The 27,829-nt window shown below is 44.3% G+C and overlaps 1 protein-coding gene across 6 annotated transcripts in view; it reads right to left on the bottom strand.

Annotated features, from left to right (window-relative positions):
• SGCG (sarcoglycan gamma) overlaps nucleotides 1–27,355 on the bottom strand; it is a 164,698-nt gene extending 137,343 nt beyond the window's left edge. For all 6 annotated transcript variants that reach the window (XR_006200185.1, XR_006200204.1, XR_006200174.1 and 3 more), the window contains exon 1: nucleotides 27,132–27,355. Coding sequence is in view for 3 of the 6 variants with exons in the window: in XM_042930282.1 (XP_042786216.1) it covers nucleotides 27,132–27,320 (189 nt within the window). In the remaining 3 variants the exon portion in view is untranslated. The remainder of the gene's footprint in view (nucleotides 1–27,131) is intronic.
• Between the last annotated feature and the right edge of the window lie 474 nt (nucleotides 27,356–27,829).

Genomic DNA, 27,829 nt, shown 5'->3' with positions numbered 1-27,829 from the left:
TTAAGAGTTGAAATGAGAAATGATACTAAATGTTATTGATACTTACATATCATCATTTCCAGAGAAAGCTATTCAACACTTTAAAAGGAACTTATTAACTATTATGTCACCTATAAAGAAAAACAAGTGGAGAAATCTTGTACCTACTGGGTTTTTAAGTTGTACATTGTAGCGAGGTTTTAAAAAATCCAAGTTCAAGGATACAAAATCCAAGGTAAAACTTGGGCCTTACCTTAGACGTCGCAGAAAGCGCGGGGGGGCAGTACCAGCTCCAGAGTTAGGCGGGGACTCAATGTTTCGAACTTTCCCCTTCCCTGCAGAATGAGTGAAGGGTTGAGGTTTCACCCACTGTGCCGGGAAGGCTCTCACGTGTTTTGGCCTTGGGTCATGTTTCATTCCCTCGTATTAGCAACAGGCGTGTCTAATTTTACTCAGTGACATAAACAGCTCATACCACACTTAAAATTGTTTGGGCACCAATTCTGGGACACAGCTCTAAGTGGGCCAAAAAAAAGAAAAGAAAATTCTTATAAAACCAACATTTAAATCTTGAATCACGATGGCCTTATGTAATAACAACTTTCTAAAATAAACTTTACCTTAAATGAATAGCAGAAAAGCAGACTGGTTTCCAGGAGAAGCTAATGTTGACAAAATCTCATAGAAATCATTTCAAATTAACAGGCAGCATTTAGAACTTAGGACTTTATTAGTATTAAGTGTAAACTATTCTCATTCAAATGAAATGCATATTAGAATAGTCACTCCTTAAAGATCCGTTTCTTTAAGTCTCTTTTTAAGTGAAAAATTTTAATGTTTGAGAAGAAAACCTTGAGGAATTACCATCCTAATAAAGAGAAGGCAAATACATTCTATATGTTAAAATTATGACCGTTCTTTACTAATAAACTAAACTTATATTATGTTTAACAATGTATGCGAATGTAACAATGCAATCTTGATGTTTTAGCTTTATTGAAAAAGTTAGATCATTAAACTTTTATAAGAGGTAAAGAAAATAAATATCGAGCTTTTTAATAATCTTTTATTTTGTCCTATTTTTGTATAGCCTGGTGAGCTGCCTGAATTAACGTGGAGTAAACTGTCTGTTTGAAATTTGGATTTTAGCACTAAAACTTGAAAAGGAGAAGTGGTGTAATTATAATCCATATGCTTAATATTTATTTTCTTTTCTTCTCAGGAGACCTCTTCTCTTATTCTATTTATTCATAACCCTAACGTCTTTTGACATTTGATGCTTCTTATACCAACAGCTGCAGGCCTTAAATTAAGAGCTGATACAGCTTCAACTAATCACACACTTATTTATAAGACTTTAAAAAATCTTTCATGAACTCTCTGCCCATTACTGTTTTCCCTATCATGGCAATTTAGTTGGACATAAAATTATAGCACAACTATCAATTCTTAATAAAAACATAGAACACTGAACAATGATGACATAAGATGTATTTTTGTACCAGTATGTGTCTAAAAAGTCAAAATTGGCAACTCCTAACTCAGTATTCTGGTTGAAATGTCACACTACGAAAGGTTACGCATCGAGGGGCCTTTTCATCAATCAGTAAATTGGTTTTATAACGATGAACTTTTCAATGTTTTGGGCACTGCTTTGTACAAATGTTAGCCAAGCTGTGGACTTGATCTGCATTCACATCTAAAAATTCATTTAGTACTACCAACGTCTCTTTTCGGTCCTTCAGTAGGAAGGCTTAGAGGAAAAAAACCTTTCATTTTATAGAATAGTTGAAATTATTAAAACACCTTCGAAGTCTTTAATGCAGGTCTGGCTTCACTCTGTAACTCACAAATACACATCTCCTATGTTTTCAGTGGAATCCTAACACTTGAAAGCTGTAAGAGACCTTAAAGGAAACCAGGTCTAACATTCCACCGGATGTTAGGTTACGGAGCTCAGGCTTACGGAGCTGGCTTGGCCGTAGCTCGGCACAGAGATGGAATCTTACCTACAGAGAGAACAAACCGGTGGTCGCCAGAGGGGAGAGGGTGGGGGGTGGGTGCAGGGGATTAAGAAGTACAAAGCGCCAGTCCTACATAAATCATGGAGATGGAAAGTTCAGCATAGGGAATGTAGTCAGTAATATTGCAATAATGTCAGTGCCAGACGGTGACTATGCTCATCTTGGCGGGCACCGTGTAACGTCCAGAATTGTTGAATCACTACACACCGAAAAGTAGCGTAGCATTGTGTGTCCATTACACTTCAATTAAAAAAAAAAAAAAAGAAAGTCCTTAGGCTCTCGTGTTAAGAGGGTCTTACATAACTCTAGGATCTCTCTGGGATTCTTTTTTTTTTTTTAATTTTTTTAAATGTTTATTTATTTTTGAGAGAGAGAGAGAGAGGCAAAGCATGAGCAGGGGACGGGCAGAGAGAGGGAGACACAGAACAAGAAGCAGGCTCCAGGCTCCGAGCTGTCAGCACAGAGCCCGACGCGGGGCTCGAACTCACGGACCACGAGATCATGACCTGAGCCGAAGTCGGCCGCTCAACCGACTGAGCCACCCAGGCGCCCCTCTCTGGGATTCTTAAGAGGGTCTTCCATAAGTCTAGGATCTCTTGGGATTCTTAAGAGGGTCTTCCATAACTCTAGAATCTCTCTGGGATTCTTAAGAGGGTCTTCCATAACTCTAGGATCCTTCTGGGCTTTACCCGCATCCTTCCTCCTGTTGTCAGTTAGCAATCCTGCCCTCCTACCTTGCTTCTGCCTGGGGGCAGACAGTCCTGCTGCTGGCCCTGTAGCTTAAGATACTGGGTTGGGGAGACCACTTTTAGATCTAGCGAAAAGTAGGAATTTCTGGTGGAGATATGGTTCATTTTGGACTACTCATTTTTGGTTTTGGTATGAAGTGAGTTGTGACAAGACACAGGGTGCGGGGGTATGGGATCATTCAAAGTGTGAAAAGAATAGGGCAGTTGTGAGGAGCAGGGAAGTCAATTCACTCGTGAAATATACTAGATCGTGTTCAGGGCACAGCCGGAGTTGATCACTACCCACTGGTCCCATTTTTGACACTTCCTGTGACTTTGGACACTGACTGTAGACACGCTTGCCTCCACAACGAAACCCATCTCCCCAAACCCGTTCTTTCGTCCATCCGTCCTTTCTCAGTGTGTGACTCTATCCTCCCCAAAGTCATGGACGACCCATAAAGGAACATCCCTCACCAACCAGCCCGCCGGTCGGTCACTAAGCCCCAGGATCGCCTGCTCTGCCTGCTCTCTCGTCTCCAGATCCCCGTCTGATGGGGGGCAGGGGGTCACATCAGGACTCGCCGGGTGCTGCTGCCTGCTTCCAGGTCCTGCCACGTTCCACTTTACTCTCCTGGAACTGCCAGAGAGACGCCAAGAACAGGTCATTCTCTCCACAGCACTCCCCAGCCTAAAGCCCTTCAGGGAGCCTTGAGGGTGCAGTATCCTGTACTCCACGGGGCACACACACCTTCACGATTGGGCCGCGCGTCTGTCTCTCCTGCCCTGCCCTCGGGTACCTGGCCAAGCCTCTGACTAGAGTCACCTCCCGTCCTTTTCTGCGGGAAAACGAATGACTGTCTAACCTTTAAAAGTCTGTTCACGTTACTATCAGCTTTCTAGATGTGTTTATAAACTTAGAGTTCTTTGTATTCACGTTGCCATCATTGGCTTATATACGTGTTCTCCCTACTAGACCATGAACTCCTTGCTCAGCACCTGCATAAAGTGAGCCCTCAGTCAACTGGCCTCTGAACAGTGACACCAAACTTCAGTGTTTTTTACGATACCAATTCCGCAGTGCACAGTAATTAAAAAAAAAAAAAAAGAGCTAACATATGATCAGCATGACATTCTAAGACTTTTCCAGAAGAGGTCAGTATAACAGTAATAAAGATATTAGCTTTCAGGGCAAATGACAGTGAAACCAAATTAAATTATTTTGTAAGAGATAAACTTTCAAGCATTAAAAAATACCACATCAGTTCTCTGTCCCTCCAGTCGAAGCCACACTTCCTCAGGAGAGATGGCCACAGACTTTTTGCACTAGCAAAATGGAGTGAGCAGATGATTCTGCACACAAATGAAAACTCTCGATGAATTTAAATCTGGAATGTAATTAACATCATCACCTGGATGCTTCTCACCCAAATTCTCTGGTTATTTTTAAATAGGGATCATCCATGTGTGCATATTTGAAAAAGATAATTCGTATTCTCTTTTGGAGTTGCTGTATCAATAAAAAATTAAATTGATCGCTAGACTACCGCATGTAGGCATTTTGTGGCTTCTTATGGTACTTTGGGAGAGTTGGGGAGTCACTCTTTAGTATAAAGAGCTAATTCAGTGTTGTCAGGGATGATGGGAAAGAAAACTGTGGGATCCTGGAAAAATAAGAGGTGAGAAAGACAAAAAAAAAGGAAACTCACATTTCAGGAGAGAAGCATGGCCTGAGATTTCAAAAGTTACCCGCTGGTAATCACTTCACTGGGTCATCGTATGTTTGAAGTCTTATTCCATGGACACAGGACTTTGCCTAAATTGACAGGGAACAGGTTCCACAACTCCGTTAGGTGCAGACTCGAGCGGTGACTCTCAGGTCGGGCAGCAAACGGAAATGTGGCGTGCACATAGCAGAATCACAGGAAATGCACGAGACGTAATGACCAAAGCCGAACTTGTACACGTGAAGGGGAAATCTATCAGAAGGGCTTGTAATGGAAACCTCACTGTCTCCCGCTTCCCCCCGCCCCATCCACACTTCCATCGGTCAGAGGTCACCGCTTAGATCTTCCTTCTCCTACCTACCTCTGACCTTCAAGTACCCTTACAAGGCTCTAGCTGGGTTTATGAACTTTTGACCTAGTCTATTACTTCATGTACATTATCACCCGGGAGCCCTTGTCTCCTTTTTCCTATGTGCTTTGATCATCAGTTCTTTTCTTCTGCGGTCACCTCTGCAATTTCAAACAATCGACTTAAACATTCACTTCCTGTTCCATAATGACCGTGTATCCGTTGGTCCTGCTGCCTGATGGAGGGCATTAGCATTCTGAATGTCCCAGCCCCTTGCCCACAGTGCCTTCCAGTCTTGTCTCCAAACTTCTGTCCTTGCCTTTATTTTTGTGCATGCTCACAATGGTCATATTCACCTTCTACACTGAAACTAATCTCCTGGGGCGCCCGGGTGGTTCAGTCGGTTGAGCGTCCGACTTCGGCTCAGGTCATGATCTCACGGTTTGAGCTCAAGTCCCGCGTGGGGGTCTGTGCTGACAGCTCAGAGCCTGGGACCTGCTTCGGATTCTGTGTCTCCCTCCCTCCCTCCCTCTCTCTCTCTGCCCCTTCCCCTGCTTGCACTCTGTCTCTCACTCTCTCAAAAATAAATAGACATTGAAAAAAAATTTTTAAAAAGAAACTAATCTTCTGCATCTCCTATGATTTGATCAAGTTGATTTAAAAATTAATGCAATACACCGTGTTCACATTTTACGACTAGCTACCCGACTATCCGACCGTGCTCCTTTCAGGGATAAGCACCTGTGCCCCTCAAAGCTTCTATTATCAGTTTGAATGATCCACTTTTGAAATATTTCTCCAAATATTTCAATTGCCTTGTACGGACACTGTGCCTTTCCCAGAGAGCTTTTGTGGTCGGGGGTTTCTGAATGCCACCTTAATTGTTGTACAAGAAGTTTTGCTAAATTTGCCATCCTCAGCTTATCTCCTACTTGTCTCTCACTTTTTATTCCTTTAACCTATTATTTGGAATCAATGTCATTTTTCTTCTTGAAGGAAAAAAAATGTTCCTTTCTAGTTTAAGTAGCTTGTACCATGGTTTTCTTGTAGGAGTCTCCTCCATCTCCTCACTTTTTGATGGTCTTTGTGTTTCTTTTATTCTCTACTTCTGCCCCATCGTCAGACTTCTGGCGAATTTCTGATAATAAAACCCTTTGTATACGATCGCGTTTTTCTTCAGCATCCTTGTATGCCAGACTCTCCCTCGTCCTGTGCCAGTCCAAGGGGCTGAGCTGGCCTCCCGCACAGTGGTCGTGTTCCTCACCGCGCTCCTAAGCTGCGTGAACAGTTCCCTGAATCAGCTCTCAGGTCCTCTCCTCATTTACCCCCTTGCTTTGGTGGGATGTCCCCTCAAATGAGCATTCGGAAAGGGTTTGGGGGAAGTAGACTATCTGAGTCCTTTTATGTCGGGAAATGTATCAATTCTGCTCCCAAACTGGCTAATACTTTCATTTAGCATAAAATTCTGGACTAAAATAATTTCAGACTAAACTTTGAAGTCCTGGCTCCATTGACATCTGTCCTTAAGAGTTCCCGCAGAGAAATGTAATTCTAGTCATTGGCATTTCTAGTTTATTTTGAGTAAGGTACGTTACTATTTAAAGGTAGCTGTGTGCATCTTTTGTTGGTAAAATTAATATTCTCCCTAGTTTATTTCCTGTTATGTTCCTCTGGTATTTCACATATCTGAATACATCAAAGAGAAGGTAGCGTCCATTTATAAAATGTAAGTGTATTTGTTCTTACTGAAAAGTAATGATTGAGTAAGACACTCAAGTTATATTTCACGAATATTCTTAAAATCTGCTCTGGTCAGAAATTTCTGACCAAGAACTAGAGAGTAAATGATGGTAGGATTTATGAAAAGGAAGATACGTGATATAAAATAAACTGGAGGGAAAAAAAGAACAATTGAAAAAATATTGGAAATCTGCATTTGGAGGCAAAGTTAAGATCTGTTCCCAGGGCCATGGAAAGCAGTCAGACATTGAAATTTGTGAGAATAGCCACTTACAAAAAAGAATACTTATTCCTTCCGTGAGGACGTTTCTCCTAGTGTAATAGTTCTTCTGGATTCTCTCTATAATTGCACTCATTTCTTCCCAGGGTAAGTGGTTTAATTCTTCTCCCTGATGAGTTACAATAAGAAAGGGGGTCTGTATGGTGCAGTCCCTCCCTCGTCAGGGACCTTCATGCCTGCAGGGAGTACAGTTTCAGGCTGTAAGTTTCAACTGTAACCTTCCTGGGGGCGGGGGGCAAGGGGTGGGGGGACCTGTGATCATCTAGAGCGAAGAGATGGGTGAGTCCTTGCTGGGAATGCAACGTTAGCAAGCCCATGGTCGCTGCACATCTAGAATATGTTCTCCGACAGCTCTCTTTGCAACAAAAATGACATTTAGACCTTCATTTGCCTCATCTCAATTGGTTCAGAACTCGGGCAGTAAACACAGAAGGGATTTTTCTCAATCTTCTCAAACTAAAAACAAACAAACAAAAAAAAATCAGCATCTAACAACCACACATCTCTGCTAAGGATCTACTTTTATAGCAGAGGCTATTCTGTATTAGCACCTAATCTAACTCTTCTCTTTCATCTTCTTCTTTTTGCCAGGCTGGTGCCCTCTTGGATACCTCTGTGGTCCTCACAGAATTCACGGCAGACCAATGTGTCACTGCTCATTTACCTCCCTATATCCCGTTATTCCTTTATTTTATCCTAAGTTTGATGGCGGGGACTGAGTCTTGACCCCTGTATTTCCTGAGCCTCTACATACTCAGTAAATATCTGCTAAATGAATGCATTCTAGTAAGTGAACCACAATTCCTATGCTTATACAGTTTTCTTTCCAGCTTAGAGGGCAGACCGCTAAACACTCAATAGTGTGGTTCGCCTAACAGTTTAGGTAGGTAGCACAGGCTACGGAGACATATAAAGGAAAAGTTAATTCTTTCTGGAAGAGACCTAGTGGTAGTGCGTTCTCCAACAGCAGAAATCATTATTACCTCGGCCGGCTGAAATTTCTAATGCTTGTGCATGTTTCAAACGCATTCGATAAGTTGACATAATAGCGGGTGAACATAATTTGTAAAAATATGAGAGTCAACACATATGGACATATGTGCCTGTCGCTGACCTAAGTTTTCTATTGATTCATGAGTGGGTTTGGAGAGCACTAACCAAAACCTTCAAAAAGTTACTGTTACAGTATTGATGACTTTCGTTGAACTCCCTAAACCCTCCAAAATCAGGTTCAGATACCTGATAGCCTCTATGGCTTGACAGCTTAGCTGATCTCCTATATTCTGTAGTCTGATTATGATTCACACTACACAGCGTTAATGTAAAAATCTTCCTTACTTATTCTTTCCTTAGAAATAGTGTAAACCAATGGCCCCAAATTCCAGGCTTTCGGATCAAGTGAGTTTTAAATTCAGCTTTTTCACAAGTAATAGCTTGTGTTAGGTAACTTAGTTCCCTTCTTTAATGGTTTGTTTTCTGCCATTAATGTTGGGGATAATATTAGCTACTTAATTATTTAAAATAATTAAATGAGGCAATGCACAAAAGGCTCTTGGGACACAGTAAAACACATATGAATGGTAGCTATGTTATTACAACTCTTTGTCAATGCCGTGAGTGAATTTTTCAAAACGAAATAAAATATGTGAATCGCAGACTATGACAAATTCAGCCTTTATAGCAAAGGTATTTTGGCTTACTTAATCGTATACCTAACATGATAAAAAGCATTTAGACTTCATTTGACTTGATGTTGTGCCTACTCATTAGCTCAGCTAGTAACGAACCTTCACAGGCAGTCCACACAACAGAAAACCAAATTATTATTTTTTCTTACAGTTTATCAAACCAAATTATTTTTCCTTACCGTTTAGCTTTCTGATATCCAAATCCACAGCATTTGTCAACAACTTGCCTTGATACGATACGTATAGTCGAACAGTCTTGGCAGACACACGGGGATACTTTATAGTCTGAAAACTAAAGATGCTGGTAATCCCACGCAGCTGCACTCGACTTGCTCCTGACCGTTGTCCTGCTCAGGTCATGCTGAGGGGCCCTGTGCTCCTGACCTCCTACCTTCATCCTATCTACCGAAAAGTCTTCAAGATCCTATTATTTCAAAAACCCTTTTTCCACTGAAAATGTGTAGCTGGACACTAGAGGGATCTTGACAACAGAAATGCTGTGTTGTGAGGTCATGGGAGTGCCAGCACGATTATGCTGCTGGGGCCCGGGAGAAAAGACAGTGGTGAAGAGAATGACACCGAGAGATGAGATGGAGAGGTGAAGTTGGCTTGGATCCCTTGTGTTTAATGTTTATTTATTCTCGAGAGAGAGAGAGAGAGAGAGAGAGAGACAGAGTGCGAGCAGGGGAGGGGCAGAGAGAGAGGGAGACACAGAATCCGAAGCAGGCTCCAGGTTCCAAGTGGTCGGCACAGAGCCCGATATGGGGCTCGAACCCACGAACCGTGAGATCATGACCTGAGCTGAAGTTGGACGCTTAACCAACTGGGCCACCCAGGCGCCCTGGATCCTTTGTGTTTAAAGACTTACTATAGGCATGGACATTTCAGTCATCATGTTGCAAACTCAGCGTATTTTAATCGTCCCTCCCGCTTCTCTGCAACCCTTCTCTTCTGTTCTCCTCCTTAGCTTAATGGCATTGCCATTGGCCAGTTGGTCACACTGGAAATCATCCATAGCTTAATGTAAATTATTTCAACTACTGTGTGTATTTGTTCCTCAGTTAGCAAATGCTCTTTTGCTAATTTTTAACTGGAGAAGGAAGACTGCAATGAAAGTGGAAAAGATGAAGGATGTTGGCCTAAGCACATCCCATGCGTGACCCAGTCTGGTTGTTTACCATGAAAGAAAAAAAGCTGTTTGATATCCAGCATCAGATTCAGCATAATTTTTTTAAGTTTATTTGTTTTTTAAGATTTCTTTTGAGAGAGAGAGAGCAGCAGCAGGGGAGGGGCAGAGAGACAGGAAGAAGGAGACAGAATCCCAAGCAGGCTCCGCGCTGTCAGCACAGAGCCCGACGCAGGGCTTGAACTCGCGAACCATGAGATCACGACCTGAGCCAAAGTCAAGAGTCTGATACTTAACTGACTGAGACACCCAGGCACCCCAGATTGTATACAATTTCAGCAACAAGAAAATCTGGCATCTCCACAATAGCACAAAAGCTGGTTTCTCCAGCAAGGGACAAAAATCCCATTCGTTCACTCATATGCAAAAAGGAGACAAACACTTTTCTCATTTAAAAATGAGAAACTGAAAACTTGAAAATGGCAAAAATGAACACGTTCATTCCAAGAAAACGTAGAAATACATGCTTTTTGTTCGTTTCTCAACATCCATTAACTCTACCACTGGTAACGACCGCTGGGTTTTCTTTTTGAGCAGCCACCCCTACCTTGCTTTTAGTCTATACGTTCGGTCAAGTCACATCAGTGCCATTCCCAGGTTGAGTGGCAGGTCATGTGACTCAGCCCGGGCTGAGCAGAGCAAGGCGCTCTCTTGGCCACAGAGATGCTTTCAGGATGAGTCCATCCAAGCCAACCAGCCCCAGTCAGAGCAGCCCCACGACTTTCGCTTCAGTGACTGACAAGACACACTTTGGTTTCTGCTGGACTTGAAGCTGACAGCGATATGAGCCTGGCTTGTGAGCGGCCATGACCACCTGACAGCACGAGGGCTGGAGCTGGGCGACGAGAAAAATGCATGGTAATTTCAAGTCCACGAATCACGGCATGCCTAAATCAGCTGCAGTCTCGTACTTTTTCGGCTGCGTCAGTCGGCACATTGCCTTTTTTCATCGCAAACTATAGAGTTGGTATCTGATAATTTGCAACGTAGAAATCTAACTTAAGTTTTAGTGAAATCAGTGCAATAAAGAACCTGGTGTGGGAGAAGGAGGGGACGATGGTGGCAAGAGTAAAAGTTCAAAAAATGAAGAGAGGTGATGAACACAAATGTGAACAACTCCCTGCCATCAGTCATGAAACAGAACTTGGGGGGTGCAGAATTCCATGTCCTCTGTGGTGGCATACACAAATGATGGGACTATTCTGTGCTACCACGTGCTCTGGGGAGGTCAAGGATGAGGACCAAAAGACATCACGTGATTTGGCAAAAGAAGAATGGGAAAATTTAAGGTGGTAGTTCTAAATTAAAAAAAAGAAAACCATAGGCATAGTAACGATTCAAGAAACCCTCATGCAAAAGTTCTGAACTTTCTCACAGACTATTATTTCATCAAAGCCAAGACTGATGATTTTAAGACCACGGGTGTTTTTCAGCACTAAGGAAGTACCTCTGCAAATTAAACCAAAACACTAATTATAATATGCATCGCAAGTAAGAGCTATCAAAATGTAAGAAATGGACATTTTAGATTTGGTAAAATATGATAACAGCACAACAGAGTGAATGATAACAGCAGTTGTCTGTCATTTGGTGATTTATTTAAATAATATTCATCAAGGGTTGTCTCTGTCATACAAGAGTTGCTTTTGTTGATTTGTTTTTATGTCTGTCTGCTAGAATAAAGGAGAAATTCAGTTCTCATCTCAGTAATTATCTAAGAAAAGTAAAGCCTTTTTAGGTAGCTGTATGGAAATGCTTCCCATTGTATATGGTGGTTGTCAAATGGAATTCATCACTGAGGCTCTAAAACCATTTTTCTGGGATGCTGACTTGGTTTGTCTTATACGAACCAGTTATACTTAAAGGCCACCAGGATCCTGCTGAGGCCACGTCTGCTGTTTTTGATCCAATGAGCACGACGTTGGTCCCAAACACTGTTCTAGATGCTGAGGACACCAGAGTGCACAGGACAAAGGAGGCCTTGCCTTCTTAGAGCTTATATTCTAGTTGAGAGGAAACAGTCAATGAATGTGAAAACAATGAACAAGAAGGTTTCTTACAGTGGCAAGTTTACTAAGAAAATAAATAAGGGGGCCCCTGGGTGGCTCAGTCGGTTGAGCGTCTGACTTTGGCTCAGCTCATGATCTCACGGTTCATGAGTTCGAGCCTCGCGTCGGGCTCTGTGCTGACAGCCCAGATTCTGTGTCTCCATCTCTCTCTGCCCCTTCCCTGTTCACACTCTGCCTCTCTCTCAAAAATAAACACTTAAATTTTTTTTTCATTAAAGAAAAGAAATAGGGTGATGGGGAGAATATTTTAAATACATAGGGCAGGCCTTTGTGGGATGATCTGAATAATGAGAAAGAACTAATCGTGAAAATACTAGGGCAAAGTGTGATACGGGCAAGGGGTGGCACATGCAATGGTCCTGGGGCGGGAACGATCGTCTATGTTGAAGAGGCACAAGCAAGGCCCCGGGGTGGAAACATGGTGCGTGGAAAAGCACAGATAAAGCCAGAGAGACTGAGGCATGAAGAACAGTGGTTCTCAGCCGTGGCAACACAACAGAACCAAGCAGGGGATGTATAACATAATACCCACCATTCTCCAGGATCCTCTGCAGAACTTCTGACGTGTTTGGCACAACAGGGGCCCCGCTATCAGTCCAGATGCCTAGGCCAGTCTCGTGGGTCACCAAGGATGGAGCCACAGCCGCACAACAACGTAGCTATAGCCCAGTGTAAGACGAGACGCTATGATGCCAGACTCAGAAATACATGAGGGCGACGGACACGGTCAGCGCAAGGCTGCTCGCTTCCGCCAACAAGCCCGCTCCACACAGCCGTCCCTCTCCTCTCTCCCTTCTTCTGAGTGGCTACTTTCAGGAGGTCTGTGCCGGGATGGGAGATGTTCTGGTCTGACCGCAATTTTCTTCACGATCCGGAGTTTTTGTGCTTGTCTGATGTTCGCTTCCCAGTCAGCCCTCCCTCCCTCCCTCCCTCCCTCCCTCCCTCCCTTCCTTACTCCCCTCCTCCCTTCTCCTTCTTCCCTCCTCCTCCCTCCCCTCCCCTTCCCTTCCCTAATACAAGGTCCGTCTATGCTCAGCTTCAACAGGTTGCCTCCTGGACGTGTGACTGACCTGTGCGACTCTGTCTGCCCACCTGCCGTCCGCGTGTGCACTTCCCGTCCTCCCTGCGAGACGTGCACACTTTGCACCACGCAGGACACACCCGGGTTTCTGAGTCTGCAGCTCCAGTGGCCTCTCTCGCTATTCTTTCAGACGTACCCCTGTTCCATTCCCACTCTTTGGGGCAACTTTCCACTAATTTTGTGTTTGGGTTTTAGCTGTCTCCTACTTTTGCCTCAACTAGAGTGTGAATGGGTTTCTCTCTCCTTGTTGCTCCTGAATGCTTTTGGGAGGGCACTGTGTAACTATTAACCTCACACTGTCATCTTCAAGATGGAAATCGGTCACCGACGTGTTCATCAAGGGGCTACGAGGGTCCTCAGCTACGCGTGACAACTGTTGGTGGCCACCATGGTGTTCCCTTCCGTGAATCTGACTCCTGAAAGAACTCTGGTCTCTCACAAAACCCTAGATAACCAGACAAAAGGAAAATAGCATACTTCAGTTTCAGTAAAAGCTTAAACGGAGCCCAGACTTGAGGACAGTTTGTGGCCTTGGTTCGAGCCAGACTTTCAGGATTCCCGATTCCTCTGTAGATCGTATCCCACTTTCAATCCCTGGCAACGTGAGCGCTCCCTTTTGGAACATGATTCTGTTCAGTTCACCTTTATGCCTTGGAGTATAACTGAAAGCTTAGTCATTTTTGACAGTTCATTTCAACTCAATAGCATGCAGTAATTGCTTTAGCTCCCAAAGTGAGATTTTTTTTTTCTTTTCCTTTTTTCTTTTCTTTCTTTTGTTCTTTCTCTTTCTTCTTTTTTTCTTTCCCTTTGTTTCTTTTCTTTTTCCTTCTTTCCTTCCTTTCTTCCTTCCTTCCTTCCTTCCTTCCTTCCTTCCTTCCTTCCTTCCTTCTTTCTGTATATTTGAAAGAACCAGTTAAGCTTTTTTTCACCTCTAGGCTACACTATGTGGACATTAAGCCCACTACTGGTTTATCGATATGGCTGGTAAAACCCTCTGCTCAGGTTCACACGGCTGTATATCGCCAAGCGGCTGTGAGCTTGTCCCCACCGTGTGTGCAGAATCCTCCTTCTCTCCCTGGGCCACACTCAGTCCCTTTCTACCAAACTGTCACTGTAAACTTATCCCATTTGAATCCTTATTCTTTAGGCCAATGGTGAGCATCATCTATTCTGATATATTCTTGGTTTTAATAACTGAAACACAGAGGTGATACTCTGAATAATACTTAGGCTTTGTGCAACGGAAACATTATTATTTAACAACATTAACACTTGAAGAAGCATTTGCAAAAATGTCCTTCCAACATAACAGATATACGATACATTTCTGAGAAAAAAATGTATATATATTAAATTCTTTGTAATGTTTATTTTTGAGGGGGGGGGGCATGAGCAGGGAAGGGGCAGAGAGAGAGGGAGACACAGAATCCGAAGCAGGCTCCAGGCTCCGAGCTGTCAGCACACAACCCGACTCGGGGCTCGAACTCCCGAACCGGAAGATCAAGACCTGAGCCGAAGTCTCTTAACTGACTGAGCCACCCAGGTGCCCCTGAGAAAATATATTTAGATTTACCAACAAACGTCTAGAACGCAGCCAATTATCTGGACACAAATGGTAGTGTACCTTATGAGGAAGATCATCCCAGGCCTTTTTCTTCCCACAGTATAAACAATTGTTTTTTTTAAATGGACTCACATTGAAAGAAATAGTTTTAGGAATGTTTTCAGGAAAGAAAAGTCAAATAAGCTTTGCATTTAAAAAGATTTCACACAAACCTGATGTCCTTCAGTAGGTGAATGGATAAGCAAACTGTGGTGCAAACAGGCAATGAAATATTATTCAGCAATGTAAGGAAATGAGCTCTCACGCCCTGAGAAGATGTACGGGAACTTAAATGCATGCTACTAGGTACAAAGAGCTAGTCTGACGAGGCTACCTACTGTATGATTCCTAGCATATGACGTCCTGCAAAAGGCAAAACTACGAAGACAGTAAGAAGATGAGTGGTGGGGCACCTGGGTGGTTCAGTTGGTTAAGCGTCCGCCTCTTGGTCTTGGCTCAGGTCGTGATCTCACAGTTAGCGAGTTCGAGCCCCCTGCCAGGCTCTGCACTGTCAGCTTGGGATTCTTTCTCTCCTTCTCACTCTGCCGCTCCCCCCTCTCTCTCTGTCCTTCTCCCTCCCTCTCTCTCTCTTTCACACACACACACACACACACACACACACACACACACACACACACACTAAATAAAGTTAAAAAAAAAAGATCACTGGTCACCAGAAAACTGTGCGGAGAAAGGGCTAAATACACAGAACACAGGGAACTTCTAGGGCAGTGAAACTATTCTCTATGGTGCTACAATGGTGGATGCATGTCATTATACACTTGTCCAAACCTATGGAATATACAACACCAAGAGTGAACTCTAATTGCAAACTCTGAGCTTTGGGTGATAATAGTTGCCACCGGTAGGCTCATCAACTGTAACAAATGTAGGATGGGATGTTGATATTGGGGAGACTGGGGGGGCAGGAGGAGTATGGGAAATCGTTGTACCTTCTTCTAAATTTTGCTGTGGACCTACAACTATCCTCTCTCCCCAAAGTCTTTAAAATTGTTTACCTTTCATCCCATATTGTTTTGCTCCTTTTTTAAATACAACAATTGTACGTCAAAATTTTGTTCAAGAAATACCGGTCATTTACTTGTGGAACTGAGTATGTCACATAATTACTGATTTGAGGATGATGCGATGTATCCCTTTCATTGTTCAAAAACTGTCTTAAATCATTTTTTTTGCCCCAATTTTTTTAATGGAGTAAGTTGACTAAAATTTTCAAATACAAACTATATCAAGATAGGCACAGGATAAGATTGCTTTACACAGCTCAAAGCTAGGCTGATAATAATTTATTTTCTGTCTTTAATAAACCAGTCATACATGCAGCCACTCTCTCTCTCTAAAGTCTTTTATGTAAACCTCAAATACATGTCTAATCTTGCACTAATTCATAAATACAGGAAAGAACCATGGAGGGGAGGGTCACAGAAATGTAATGGCCTAAACAAGGTGAAGGAAAAGCAAGAGGGGAGGACCCGGGGAAGCAGCTCTGAAGAGGAAAGGACAGATGCAGGCATGGTTAGGGTTATGGTTGGGGAGAACAGGAAGTTGAGGCAGGGCATCGTCCCAGCTGAGAGGAGGGAGGTCAGCAGCGAAGGGTGGTGAGGACCAGGGAGGAGGTCTGGGATGACTCCCGACGGGATGGAGAGGGAACGAGTCAAGCACAAGCGAAGGAAAGCAGCGTGATGCTAAAGGGTCCTTCCAGCTGCAGCTGGAGGCTGTGAATGGCCAGCACTGGCCACTGAACGTTTATGGGATTTTAAAGACATTTGGGGGAGAAGAACAGGAAAATCACCGCACAGGACTAACCTATGGCAGGACTTTTCTCAGGGGATGGAGCAGATACACGTGGACAGGTGGAAGCGGACGGTGCTGGCCAGGCCAAGGCAGCTCAGGAACCAACATGGGCCCGGCTACGCGGGAAGGGGAATGGCGACGAGGGGGAGGACGAGGAGGCCTGTGGACAGCAGTCCAAGAAGGTGACAGGGGCAGGGCCTCGGCTTCTTCATGACAGTTCCTACGTGCAAAGGACGTTCGGGCAGGTTTCCGTGCTCAGACTTGAGAGGCTGCAAAACATTAAGCCCGACTCCACAACTATTTGCCGAGCAATCCAAGATGGTAGCAGGTACCAAGCTGCCAAGCATCATGGAAGCAGAGGCCACTGGACCCAAATGCAGGAAACTGGGAGGCCGTGTAGAGCGAGGCTTTAATGGAACTTAGCACCCAGCTGGATGGGCAAGCGGAAGGTTTTAACGTGGCTGTGTGGGAGCGTAAGTGGAACGAAAAGCAAGGTTAACCAGCAGAGCAGGAATGGTTTGAAGTGAATAATGAGGCATCCCATTTTGGACAAAGATGCGGGACGAGCGGACCGCTGGATGGAGACACACAGTCTGCGGTCTGCGATCAGGGCAGGCGAGGCAGAGGAGCTCTGAGGCGCTACAACACAAGCCATTGCTAATGGAAGTCTGGCCTTTCAATCTTCCCCCTCCCTTTTCTGAATGCAGCAGATTAACTTTTAGATACCTGTTTGTTTGACTGGGGCAGGAGTTGACAGCCACACTTTGGATATAATATAGAAATCACGTCGAAAGCATATCCTGTGGAAAATTTCCACCCCCAGACTGAGATATAATTGGCAAATACAAACTGCATATATTAAAAAAATTTTTTAATGGCTATCTATTTTTGAGAGAGAGAGAGAGAGAGAGAGAGAGAGAGCACGCACACGAGCAGGGGAGAGGCAGACACACATAGAATCCGAAGCAAGATCCAGGCTCTGAGCTGCGAGCACAGAGCCCAATGGGACTCGAACTCATGGACTGGACCGGAGATCAGGACCTCGGGCCAAGTTGGACGCTTAACTGACTGAGCCACCCAAGCGCCTCAAAGTTGTAGGTGTACAACGTGATGTGAAATGATCCCCGCCATCAAGCTAATTAACACACCTATCACCTCAAGTACTTACCGGTTCCTGCTCTCCTTCCCTCCCCCTCCCCTTCTCTCTTTCCTTCCTGCCTTTTTTCCCTGGTCAGAACACTTAAACGCTATCACCTTAACCAAATTCAACTGTATGGTATAGTATGAGATGTTATAACGGTTATTATCAAAAACGACAGGAGATAACAAGCGTTGGCGAGGACGTAGAGGAACCGGAACTCTTACAACCGGAACTGTTGACGAGAATGTAAAATGGCGCAGCCATTATGGAAAACAGCGTGGAGGTTCCTCAAAAGGTTAAAAATAGAACTATCACATGATCCAGCAATGCCACTTGTGGGTATATATCCAAAGGAAGTAAGTCACGATATTGAAGACGTAGCTTCGCTTCTGAGTCCGCTGCGACCTCATTCACAACAGCCAAGATATGGAAACAACCTAAGTGTCCATCAACACATGAACGGACAAAGAAAATGTGGTGTATGTATGCACGGCTCATTTTTTAGAGACTATTTTTCAGAGCAGTTTCAGGTTTACAACAGAACTGAGAGGGAGGTACGGAGATTTGCCATATACCTCCTGCCTCCACACATGCACAGACTCCTCCGTTTTCAATACCACTCACCGGAATGGTACGTTTTTTACCAAAGCTGAATTATACTGACACATCATAATCACTGAAAGTCCATATTTTACCCTAGAGTTCACTCTTGGTGTGTATGCTCTATAGGTTTGGACACATATATAATGATATATAACCATCACTATATAATATAACAGTATTTTCTTTTTTGAAATGGGGGAGTAGGGTTCCATTCATTTATTTTCTTTCCAGCTATACTGGGTATATTTGACATACAACATTTTAAAGGCATAAGGTGTACAGTGTGTTGATTTGATACATTTATGTACTGCAAAATGATTACCACCTTTTGTTGACTTTATTTGAAAACACAATCTACAAATAACCAAAATCTATGAGTTGGAAAAACGTCTTCCAAATGTTTAATGTGTAGCAAATAAAGGATTAACATCACTTGCCAGTAAGTAGTTAATATTTTTAAATCGGGCAACATAGAAAAATCTGGAGCCCTTCCCACTATGAACCTAAGAAGACTTTATGAAACTAAATAGTTTAATGAAACTGTAAAATCTTTTAAATGTCAAAAGAGGCAAACATGATAAAATAATTTTTAGGGTTTTTTTCCTCCTTGCTTCCAATTTACATAAATTCTTATCTCTTAAAGGAAAAAGACTCTTCTGGCTCACCTCCATTTGATTACTACATGTAGAAACAAAGTCATAAACCAAATATGCAGATGATCATGGCTTACTGAAAGGTACAATACAATATCCACTTTTAAATATGGATTACATAAATACATTTCTCTAATTTTTTATATTTTGGCCTGTCGCAACAGTTTCATATAGTGATGAAATTCAAGGATGATCCTTTTTGTTTGTTTTTTTGTTTTTTAATGTTCATTTTAGACAGAGAGAGAGAGAGAGAGAGAGAGCGAGAGAGCGCGCGAGCGCGCTAGCGGGGGAGGGGCAGAGAGAGAGGGAGACACAGAATCCGAAGCGGATTCCAGGCTCTGAGCTGTCAGCACAGAGCCCAACACAGGGCTCGAATCCAGGAACTGTGAGATCATGACCTGAGCTGAAGTCGGATGCTTAAACAGCTGAGCCACCCAGGCGCCCAAGGATGATCCTTAATGTTACGTAACACGTATAGCAAATTCACAGTGATGCGTATATTAAGGTATCATTTTTTTGGTATCATTATTAAGGTATCATAAGGTATCATATATCATATCATATCATAAGGTATCATATATTAAGGTATCATTTATAAATTAGAGGTAGTTTACAACCATGAACTTACAAACAGTTTGAAGTTTCAGCTCCTAACTTTCCTCCCGAGAGGAAAGCAATATGGTTTTTGGTTTTTTTTTTTAATTTTGTGAATTATTTCACTGTCTGAAGCAAGAAGTGAGAAAACAAGGTGAAGAAAAAATAAACAGGGGCAATTCTTTCTTTCCTAAGCCTTTTGAGTATGACTGTATTAGGATTTTGTATGAAGTGATCTCCTCAGAAAATCACGTTTACGAATCTCCTGTGAAAAGGAATAAAGGAAACCTCCCTGAAAACGGAGTTGGGAGTCATGGCGGAGGAGACACTCCTCGCGGCCTACCCAGTCCAGCAGGAAGAGGCACGATTTCCTTTCAGTCTGGCGACCGCACGCTGCCCTTGCCTGCGGCCAAAGACAAGCTGTCACCACCTCAGTCACCTGCAGTCGCCACTTGGAGCCTATTTTCCCCCACTGAACATCTGTTCAGAACGACCCCTCCCAACTTCCTTCTTCCCTGTACGAAAGGCTGCTCTTCCAGATCTTTGAACAATAGCTAAATTCTGGAAAGAGCCTGAATGTCCATCAACTGATGAATGGATAAAGAAGGTGTGGTTTATATACACCATGGAACACTGCTTGGCCATGGGAAAGAATGAAATCCTGCCACGTGCAGCCACGTGGATGGAACTGGAAGGTATTAGGCTGAGTGAAATAAGTCAGTCGGAGAAAGACGGATACCATATGTTTTCACTCATATGTGGATCTTGAGAAGCTTAACAGAAGACCATGGGGGAGGGAAAAATAGTTACAAACAGAGAGGGAGGGAGGCCAACCATAAGAGACTCTTAAATACTGAGAACAAACTGAGGGTGGATGGGGGGTGGGGGAGAGGGGAAAGTGGGTGATGGGCATGGAGGAGGGCACCTGTTGGGACGAGCTCTGGGTGTTGTACGTAAGTGATGAATCATGGGAATCTACCCCCAGAACCAAGAGCACACTGTATCTCCACTGTATGTTAGCCAACTTGACAATTAATTATACTTAAAAACAAACAAAAGGATGTTTTTGTTCTCTGGACTTGCCTGGGGTTCCCCGTAGTTTGTGCGTCCTAACTCGCGACTTCTCTGCTGTGCCCCAATAAACCAATTTGCTGCTTGACAGCCTTTGCTGTTTAATTTTTAACATTGACAATATCAGCCTATGTTGAAAACTATTTCACGACGGAAGTTTTGATTCCTTTGGAATTGAGTGTTTTCATTAGTACAGATCAGGGTTTGGTCAATGATGGCCTGTGTGTCAAAGAAGACCGGCCACCCGTTTTTGTTAAGGACAGTCTTCCCAGGCCACAGCCATGCTTACTTGTTTATGTATTTCCAACCCTACCACTGCAGAGTTGTGTACTTGTGACAGAAATCTTACGGCCCGCAGAGTCTAAAATATTTATTATCGGGCCCTTTACAGAAAAAGCTTGCCTACCTACTTCTGATGCTTCTCATTGTAGATACGCAAGTCGTGTTTTAGTTGGGTTTTACTATTTTAAAGATAAATTTATTGTCTCATTATCATGGTTAATCCAAGAGGTGAATCTGATGATTGTATTACATTCTTATGTCCCCTTCACTCTCCCTGCAAAGTAAAAATCTAAAATCAACCGGTACTTACTTGAGTACCTGTCCTGACTACAAATTCATACTTCAGGTCTCAGTTTTACATCACAAGGTAAATAAAATACCCAAACCTCAATTTATTAGTTTCAAGCAACCAAATGCTCAAACCCTAATCGGTAACAAAACTGTCCTGATGTCTGTCCTCACTTTCCAATGAATATTTGGAAGAAATATTAATAAATAAAAACAAAATTTTGTAGTAAAGGTGTAGACAGCTCAAAAATAAACAACAGGTTAGATAACCAACTTAATCCACAGGTGAACATAAATGAGAACTACTCTTATTATACATCTAATCATTCAATATCATTTAATATACCATTTAACTTTATTGCTAATTTGAAAATCCCAGAGGTCAGTTAAAATTTGGTTTATTTAAGATTTAATTAGGGGCGCCTGGCTGGCTCCATCAGTTAAGCATCTGACTCTTGATTTGGGTTCAGATCACAATCTCACAATTCATGAGATTGGGCTCCGTGCTGCCAGAGCAGAGCCTGCTTGGGATTCTCTGTCTCCCTCTCTCTCTGCCATTCCTCTGCTTGTTCTCTCTCTCTCTCAGAATAAATACATTTAAAAAAACACTTTGAAAAAAATAAAATTTAATTTTTTTTAATGTTTTATTCATTTTTGAGACAGAGAGAGACAGAGCGTGAGCAGGGGAGGGACAGAGAGAGAGCGAGACACAGAATCCGAAGCAGGCTCCAGGCTCCGAGCTGTCGGCACAGAGCCCGACGCGGGGCTCAAACTCACAAACCGCGAGATCACGACCTGAGCCGAAGTCGGATGTTCAGCCGATTGAGCCACCCAGGTACCCCAAAAATAAAATTTAGATAACGAATGTCATGGAGCCCTTTTGTGAATCTAGCTCAGAATCTAGCCAGTACAGCTTATTTTTCGTAATATCATAATTATCTTCAGAAGTGGTTGCATAGGAAGTATTCCCCCCAAATAATGAAATTTATTACACCTACAGAGTTCTTCCAATATAATGGACTGAGAAGACAGGAGAGAGCACCATTTGTACCACCAAGACACGGAAATTCTTCACAAAAGGTAATACTTTACAAATATATAGTCAAATAGGAAAGAATGGAACATTCTCAAGGCTAGAAAAAAGAATGGAAATCAGAGGCAGAGATGCAGGTTATTAGATCCACTTATGGATCTAGGGCCTAGATACTGAGCCTGAATCCTAACGCTCAACAAAGATGGGAGAGTTGGCCTCTGTCCAGAAGAAGGCCGGAGCTCCCACCATGAAAGAAAGTACAAGAAGAGATCCCTCCCTCTCTAAGGCTTGTGATAGAAAGATGAACCACTGGGTAGAAAGAAAGCAAAGTCATAAGCTTGCACCAACTACGAGCCTGTACCATTTATAGGTGTGAATGTGTCCAAATTTACAAAAGATATGTGCTGCTATCACCCCAAGCCATGGAATTTACATAAGAGCTGCTCTGAGACCCATAAAACCTCTGCATCCCAGCAGATACATGAGAAGAAACACCACTAGGGAGACTTTCACACCTGCTGCAGTTGAGATTCCTATCTAAGAATAACTCTCAGTGTAGATGAGCTCACACAAAATAATTACAAATCACTGCAGCAATTAAACCATCATGATGTGGAAGGAGGGCATCAGCAGCCTGAGCAGAGACGGAAGACGGAAACGAGAAGGGCCAAAATGCATCTAGTGAGGATTCAAGAAGGAGGTGGGAAAAAAAATACAAGAGAGAAGCATTTTTCAAAGAGATAGTGATGTCCACCTTTCCAGACTCGTAGAAAGGTTCTCAGTGGAACCCTAAGCACCGTGTGGTATTTCTTAAAGAAACATACACCGCAGGACAGCCGCCTGGGCATGAGACGGGTCAAAGGAAGGGACTGGAATATCGTTCTTTTGTTATTCCAGCTGGGTCATTCTCACCAAAGTTTGGATTATGGAAAGGAAAGGGGAAAAGAGGCCGGAAAGCCAAACTTAGGCCGCAAAATAGGATGATATGTGAAGGGTGATACAACTGTTGCTTCAGATAAGTATACTAACACGAAAAACTTTCATAAAAAAGGTGAGAACAGTGGGCTGGACACCATCGCGCCGTGCTCGACACGTCTCAAGACTTGCTAACGGAACGCCGTGCCAATGAGATGCTATCTTATGTACTGTACAGGCCTTCTGTATTTCCTAATTTATTGAAAAAATCAGAGAAAACTACTTAATTAGAAAATGAAGGCACTGAAGTCCCCTCCAAGACTTCTGCAGGGTTTCGAAGGAAGAATCCGAGGCTGTCAGGGCACCGCGGTTACGGGTGCTGACTCTCTATGCTAGCGAACGTTCACCTTAAAGATGAGTCTTCTTCCTTGATTCAAAGCGTTACTAACAATAGTTTTGTCGACTAGACATTTGAGCTAGCTGGCATTCACAAGAAGAACTTGTGAAAGTTTTCTTTCCTCTTGTCTCTGTGCTAGGGCCGGGGCAGTGGGGGTGGGGAGGGAGTGTGGGGCGAGCAGGGTGTAAGGTCTGTGTTATTCCTCAACCCTGCTGAGCAATCACCTTGGCAAACCACAGCCTCTCTGGGCCTGGTTTCTGTCTGTGTTAAGTGGGGCCCTCCTCACAGGGTGCTTGTGAAGACGGACCGTGCCAGGCCTAAAGGAGGAGCTCGCTCAAGGGGAGGAACAAAACACTTTTCTTTTTTTTTTTTTAATTAAAAAAATTTTTTTTGCTGTTTATTTATTTTTGAGACAGAGCATGAGTGAGGGAGGGGCAGAGAGAGAGAGGGAGACACCGAATCGGAAGCAGGCTCCAGGCTCTGAGCTGTCAGCACAGAGCCCGACGCGGGACTCAACTCACCAACCTCGAGATCATGGCCTGAGCCGAAGTCGGACGCTCAATCGACCGAGCCACCCGGGCGTCCCAGCGCTTTTCTTTTTACAGCAAGTGCTAGAAGTCAGAGGGACAGCAGCAAGCTCTACGTGTTAGAGGCAAAGTCTTTGGAGAAAGATTTACTGGGTATTTACCTGAAATCATTTCAGAGTATAGGCGATTATAAACAAACAGAGTCAAGAATCTTAAGGGAGAAGGATACCAAGGATACGGAAGAGGAACCATGGCTTCCGAGAGCAGCCATGGGGCAGGTGTGGAAGCCGTGGACTGGCTGGGGACTGGAGCATCTGGGAACCAAGCCTTTGAAAGGCAAAGCAACCTCGGTTATAATCCAACCCGCAGAATTTCATGTAAATAATCTGGTGACTCCTAAAGACATTTTTATAAAAACAACTTTTATACAGCCTTAGCCTTTTTTTTTTTTTCAGTGTTTGTTTATTTCAAGACACAGAGTGTGAACAGGGGAAGGGCAGAGAGAGACTCCCAAGCAGGCCCTGTGCTGTCAGCTCAGAGCCTGACACAGGGCTCGATCTCACCAACCCTGAGACGGTGACAATCATCTCATCTTGATGCCGAAATCCAGACTCAGAGGCTGAACCTCCTGAGCCACCCAGGTGCCTCAGCCTTAGTCTTTTTATACCTGGTTGCTACTGAGGCCCGTGTCTTCAATGCAATATGACTGTAGTTAAGATTTCCTAGTTTTTCAACTTCCCCTTTTATCATTCAGGTCATTTACCGTATGTTATTTTTGAAAAAGGAGTTTAGCAACAAACAGAAAAGTCTACTAAGACAAAATATTCCCGGCACGTTTCTATAAATTAATACCAGGTTCCTGTTACTTATCCAATTAAGTGTTCATTGTTTTATGATTAACGTAAGTATTCATGTAATTACACTTCATTATAACGGACTGACTCAAGGGTTTGCAGGTGCCACAACCAAGCCCACCTACATGCTGAGAACTTAATCTGAGTGATCTCAGCCAGGGATCCAGAACTGCCTACAAGAACAGTTAACCTTTTGAAACCCAGTCCAAAGAGCAGATGTCTAACTATCGCCAGGTTTTCAAAGGAATCCATGACCTTACAATAGTTAGGAAGCATTAATTTACTGACTATATCCTTCCTTTTCCTGATGTCTCCTATTCCAGCACGAGTATCTCCCTCATGTGTAACAAAATGATACACTAAACAGTCAGGCCGTTATAGGTAGCTATTTTGTTTCCGAATTTAGAAGGTGTCAGGATGGGAAAGTTACAGGCAAATATAACTTCAAACGAGGAATACTTCACACAGATAACCCTGTATTTGTACCACTCACGCCATGTAACCAGTTGTGTTGACTTCACATAAATTTAAGTACCAAAGATACAACGAAATGGGCACTTTTTGAAAAATCACAAAGCAACATCACCTAAGCCGTTAGGAAATTAGAAGGGTTATTATATTACAATAAGCATGTCCCTATAAATCACTTTCTAACAGTGCAATTCTAGAGAAAGAAGTAAAATTAACATTAACTCTTTGCTTAACTGTACGTCCATAGATAGTTGCCTATTTTGCCCAAAGGGCATTAGAAGCTCTTTTAGGACACAATCGAAAGAACTGAACATCTAAATGAGGGCCTAATAACTTTTAAAAAGTCAGACCCAAGATAATACAATGATGCTGATTGAAATGTAATAGTGTACATATATATTTAATATAATCTATCTAAAATATCCTCTAGACACAATTAAAATGATTCTTTACAAATGAAATGAGTCATATGATCCTCATTCTCTCTGAAAGAGGTATTAGGATAGTTTAAAAAAGCAAATACATTATTTGTTAAACATCAAAGTTTCCTGATTTCTTTCATAGGCTGCTATGTATGTCTAATGATTTGCACTTGCTAAATGGATTTTCATCACTGTATTTCTTCCGATATTTATCTTATAGATGTAATTGTTTTACAGGCCAGGTTTTCTACACTTTTAAGCCCGCACTGTACATGAATGATTTAGGTGTAATATCTACTAAAAATTGTGTTTAATGTCTGGTTCAGTAATAACATACATTAAACATCAAAAAAGCATAGGACTTAAGCAAAACGAAATACTTGAAAACATGGTAACCCAATGAAGTTAAAAGTCTACTCTGCATATTTTTACACACGCGGAATAGATGTCACTTTGAGACACCTCTTTTCTAGAGAGGAAGTTCTCCTACCAGAGACACTGAACCTTTTAGTGAAACATTCCATCACCAAAACCAGGAGGTCAGCTCCTGGAAATGTTTGAAAAATATTGTGATATCTATTGTATTTTTTTTTGGGGGGGGGGGGGTTAAGAGCCTGCTCGTATTCAAGAAAGAAAAGCACAGGAAGAGCCATAGGAAAATAGTTGCTTTAAAAGAAAACTAAACACGATTCCATTGCTTTACAAACACAGATCTACCTGTTTTAAAGCCCACCCAGCGGCATTAACACACAGAGCGCCGTCGCTACCAATCGACCTGCACAACATTCGGCATCACTCGATGAGCTGTTTCACAAAAAAACTGCGTGTGATTCTGTCAGTATTTATAAACACCAGACCACCCAGTAACGACTTCAAAATTATCAACTCGCTAACTCTGGTTTAAGCAAACGAGAACATGCAAATACATAAATGCCAACCATGGGAACTTAACGAGGGATAATGGGTAGAACGGGGTTGGATCATCAAGTTATAATCCCACCGAGGAGCGGGTGAGCCACCTGTGATTTTAAGCATCTCTGTGTCTCCGCGAAAACGCCCCAACTAACCCTGGGCAACTTTGTACTCGGTGCATTTACTCTGCTTACTCAGTGTCCGTGGATGGGCTAGTCGCCAATCCAGGGCAATGTTTTTTGGCAAAATCAATCTGCAGCAAACAAATCATTCTCATCTCCATTCCGTCTCATCCCCGCACACCCCCCCCCCCCGCCCACGCCGGCCTCCCTCCCCCTCCCCCCTACTCTTCCCCTCCCCCACCCCGGCCCCGACAAAGTTACTTAAGGGCTGTGGCAGAGCGCACATCAGTTAGCAAAGTTTTCTCGCGCAAAGAAAGGCCACCTGTCCCAGCTACGTTTCCCACCTGTGCCAGAGCCCTCAGAGCCTGGCGGAGGACGTCCCACGCTGCGTGGGACACAGGGGGTGGCGAGGGAGAGGGGGCGGGGTGGGAAGGTAGCTCCGGGGTCCTGGGGAAGGGCTGCGGAGGAACCAGGCGGCCCCAACCTCGGAGGAGTTCGTTCAGGGGCTGCAAGAGAAGGAAGGAAGCACATCCGGGCAACGGAGAGCGGAGTGGTGGTCCGTGACCATTCTCTCTACCTGCGGTCCTCCCGGCGGTCCGGGCGAGCAAACGGCCACCGCACTTCCCTTCATTCCCGACGGGATGAGACCCCCGGCTTCTCCCCGGACCGCGCGGGCCTGGGCTCCGTCCTCCTTCCTCGGCGACCGCAGCGACAGCTCTGCTCCTGGGCGGGGGCACCGCTCCCCCCGAGCCGCGGGGGCCCCCATCCCCGCCCGGGCTCCCGGCGCCACCGGCCGGGCGCGAGGGGAGGCGGGGGCCGTTCCCCTCGGGGGCTGAGACTCGGCCCGGCCCCCCCGCACCGCCCCGGGGCGGCCCCGCGCGCGCGCTCGCCGGACCCAGCAGGGGGCGCCGCCGGCGGGACGCGCCCCCCGGCTCCCTCCGCCGCGCCCCCTGCCGGCCCCAGCGCCGCGCGCCCCGCACGACCGCGCCCCCCGCGTGCCGCCCGTCCCGCCGCCGCGAGCCCCGACAGCACCCCGGCGCCCCCTCCCGCCCTCCGCTCGCCCCCCACGGGCGCGCACGCGCGCGTGTCGCTGAGCAGGGCGCTCGCAGACCCCCCGCTCCCAGCCGGCTCCTCCAGGCTGCCCGCGGGGGGCGCCCTCCTGCTCCCCTCCGGCCCCCGGGCGCCCGCCTCGGGCATCCCGGGCCTGGGGCTCGCGCAACCACCCCTCTGCCCACCTGGGCTCCGGGCCGCCCGCTGCAACAGCCAGCGCATTTC

Source organism: Panthera leo, chromosome A1 (genome assembly GCF_018350215.1).
Source record: "Panthera leo isolate Ple1 chromosome A1, P.leo_Ple1_pat1.1, whole genome shotgun sequence".
Lineage (NCBI taxonomy): Eukaryota > Metazoa > Chordata > Mammalia > Carnivora > Felidae > Panthera > Panthera leo.
The sequence above is the reverse complement of the archived record's forward strand: the minus strand, read 5'-3'. Positions and strand labels throughout refer to the sequence as shown.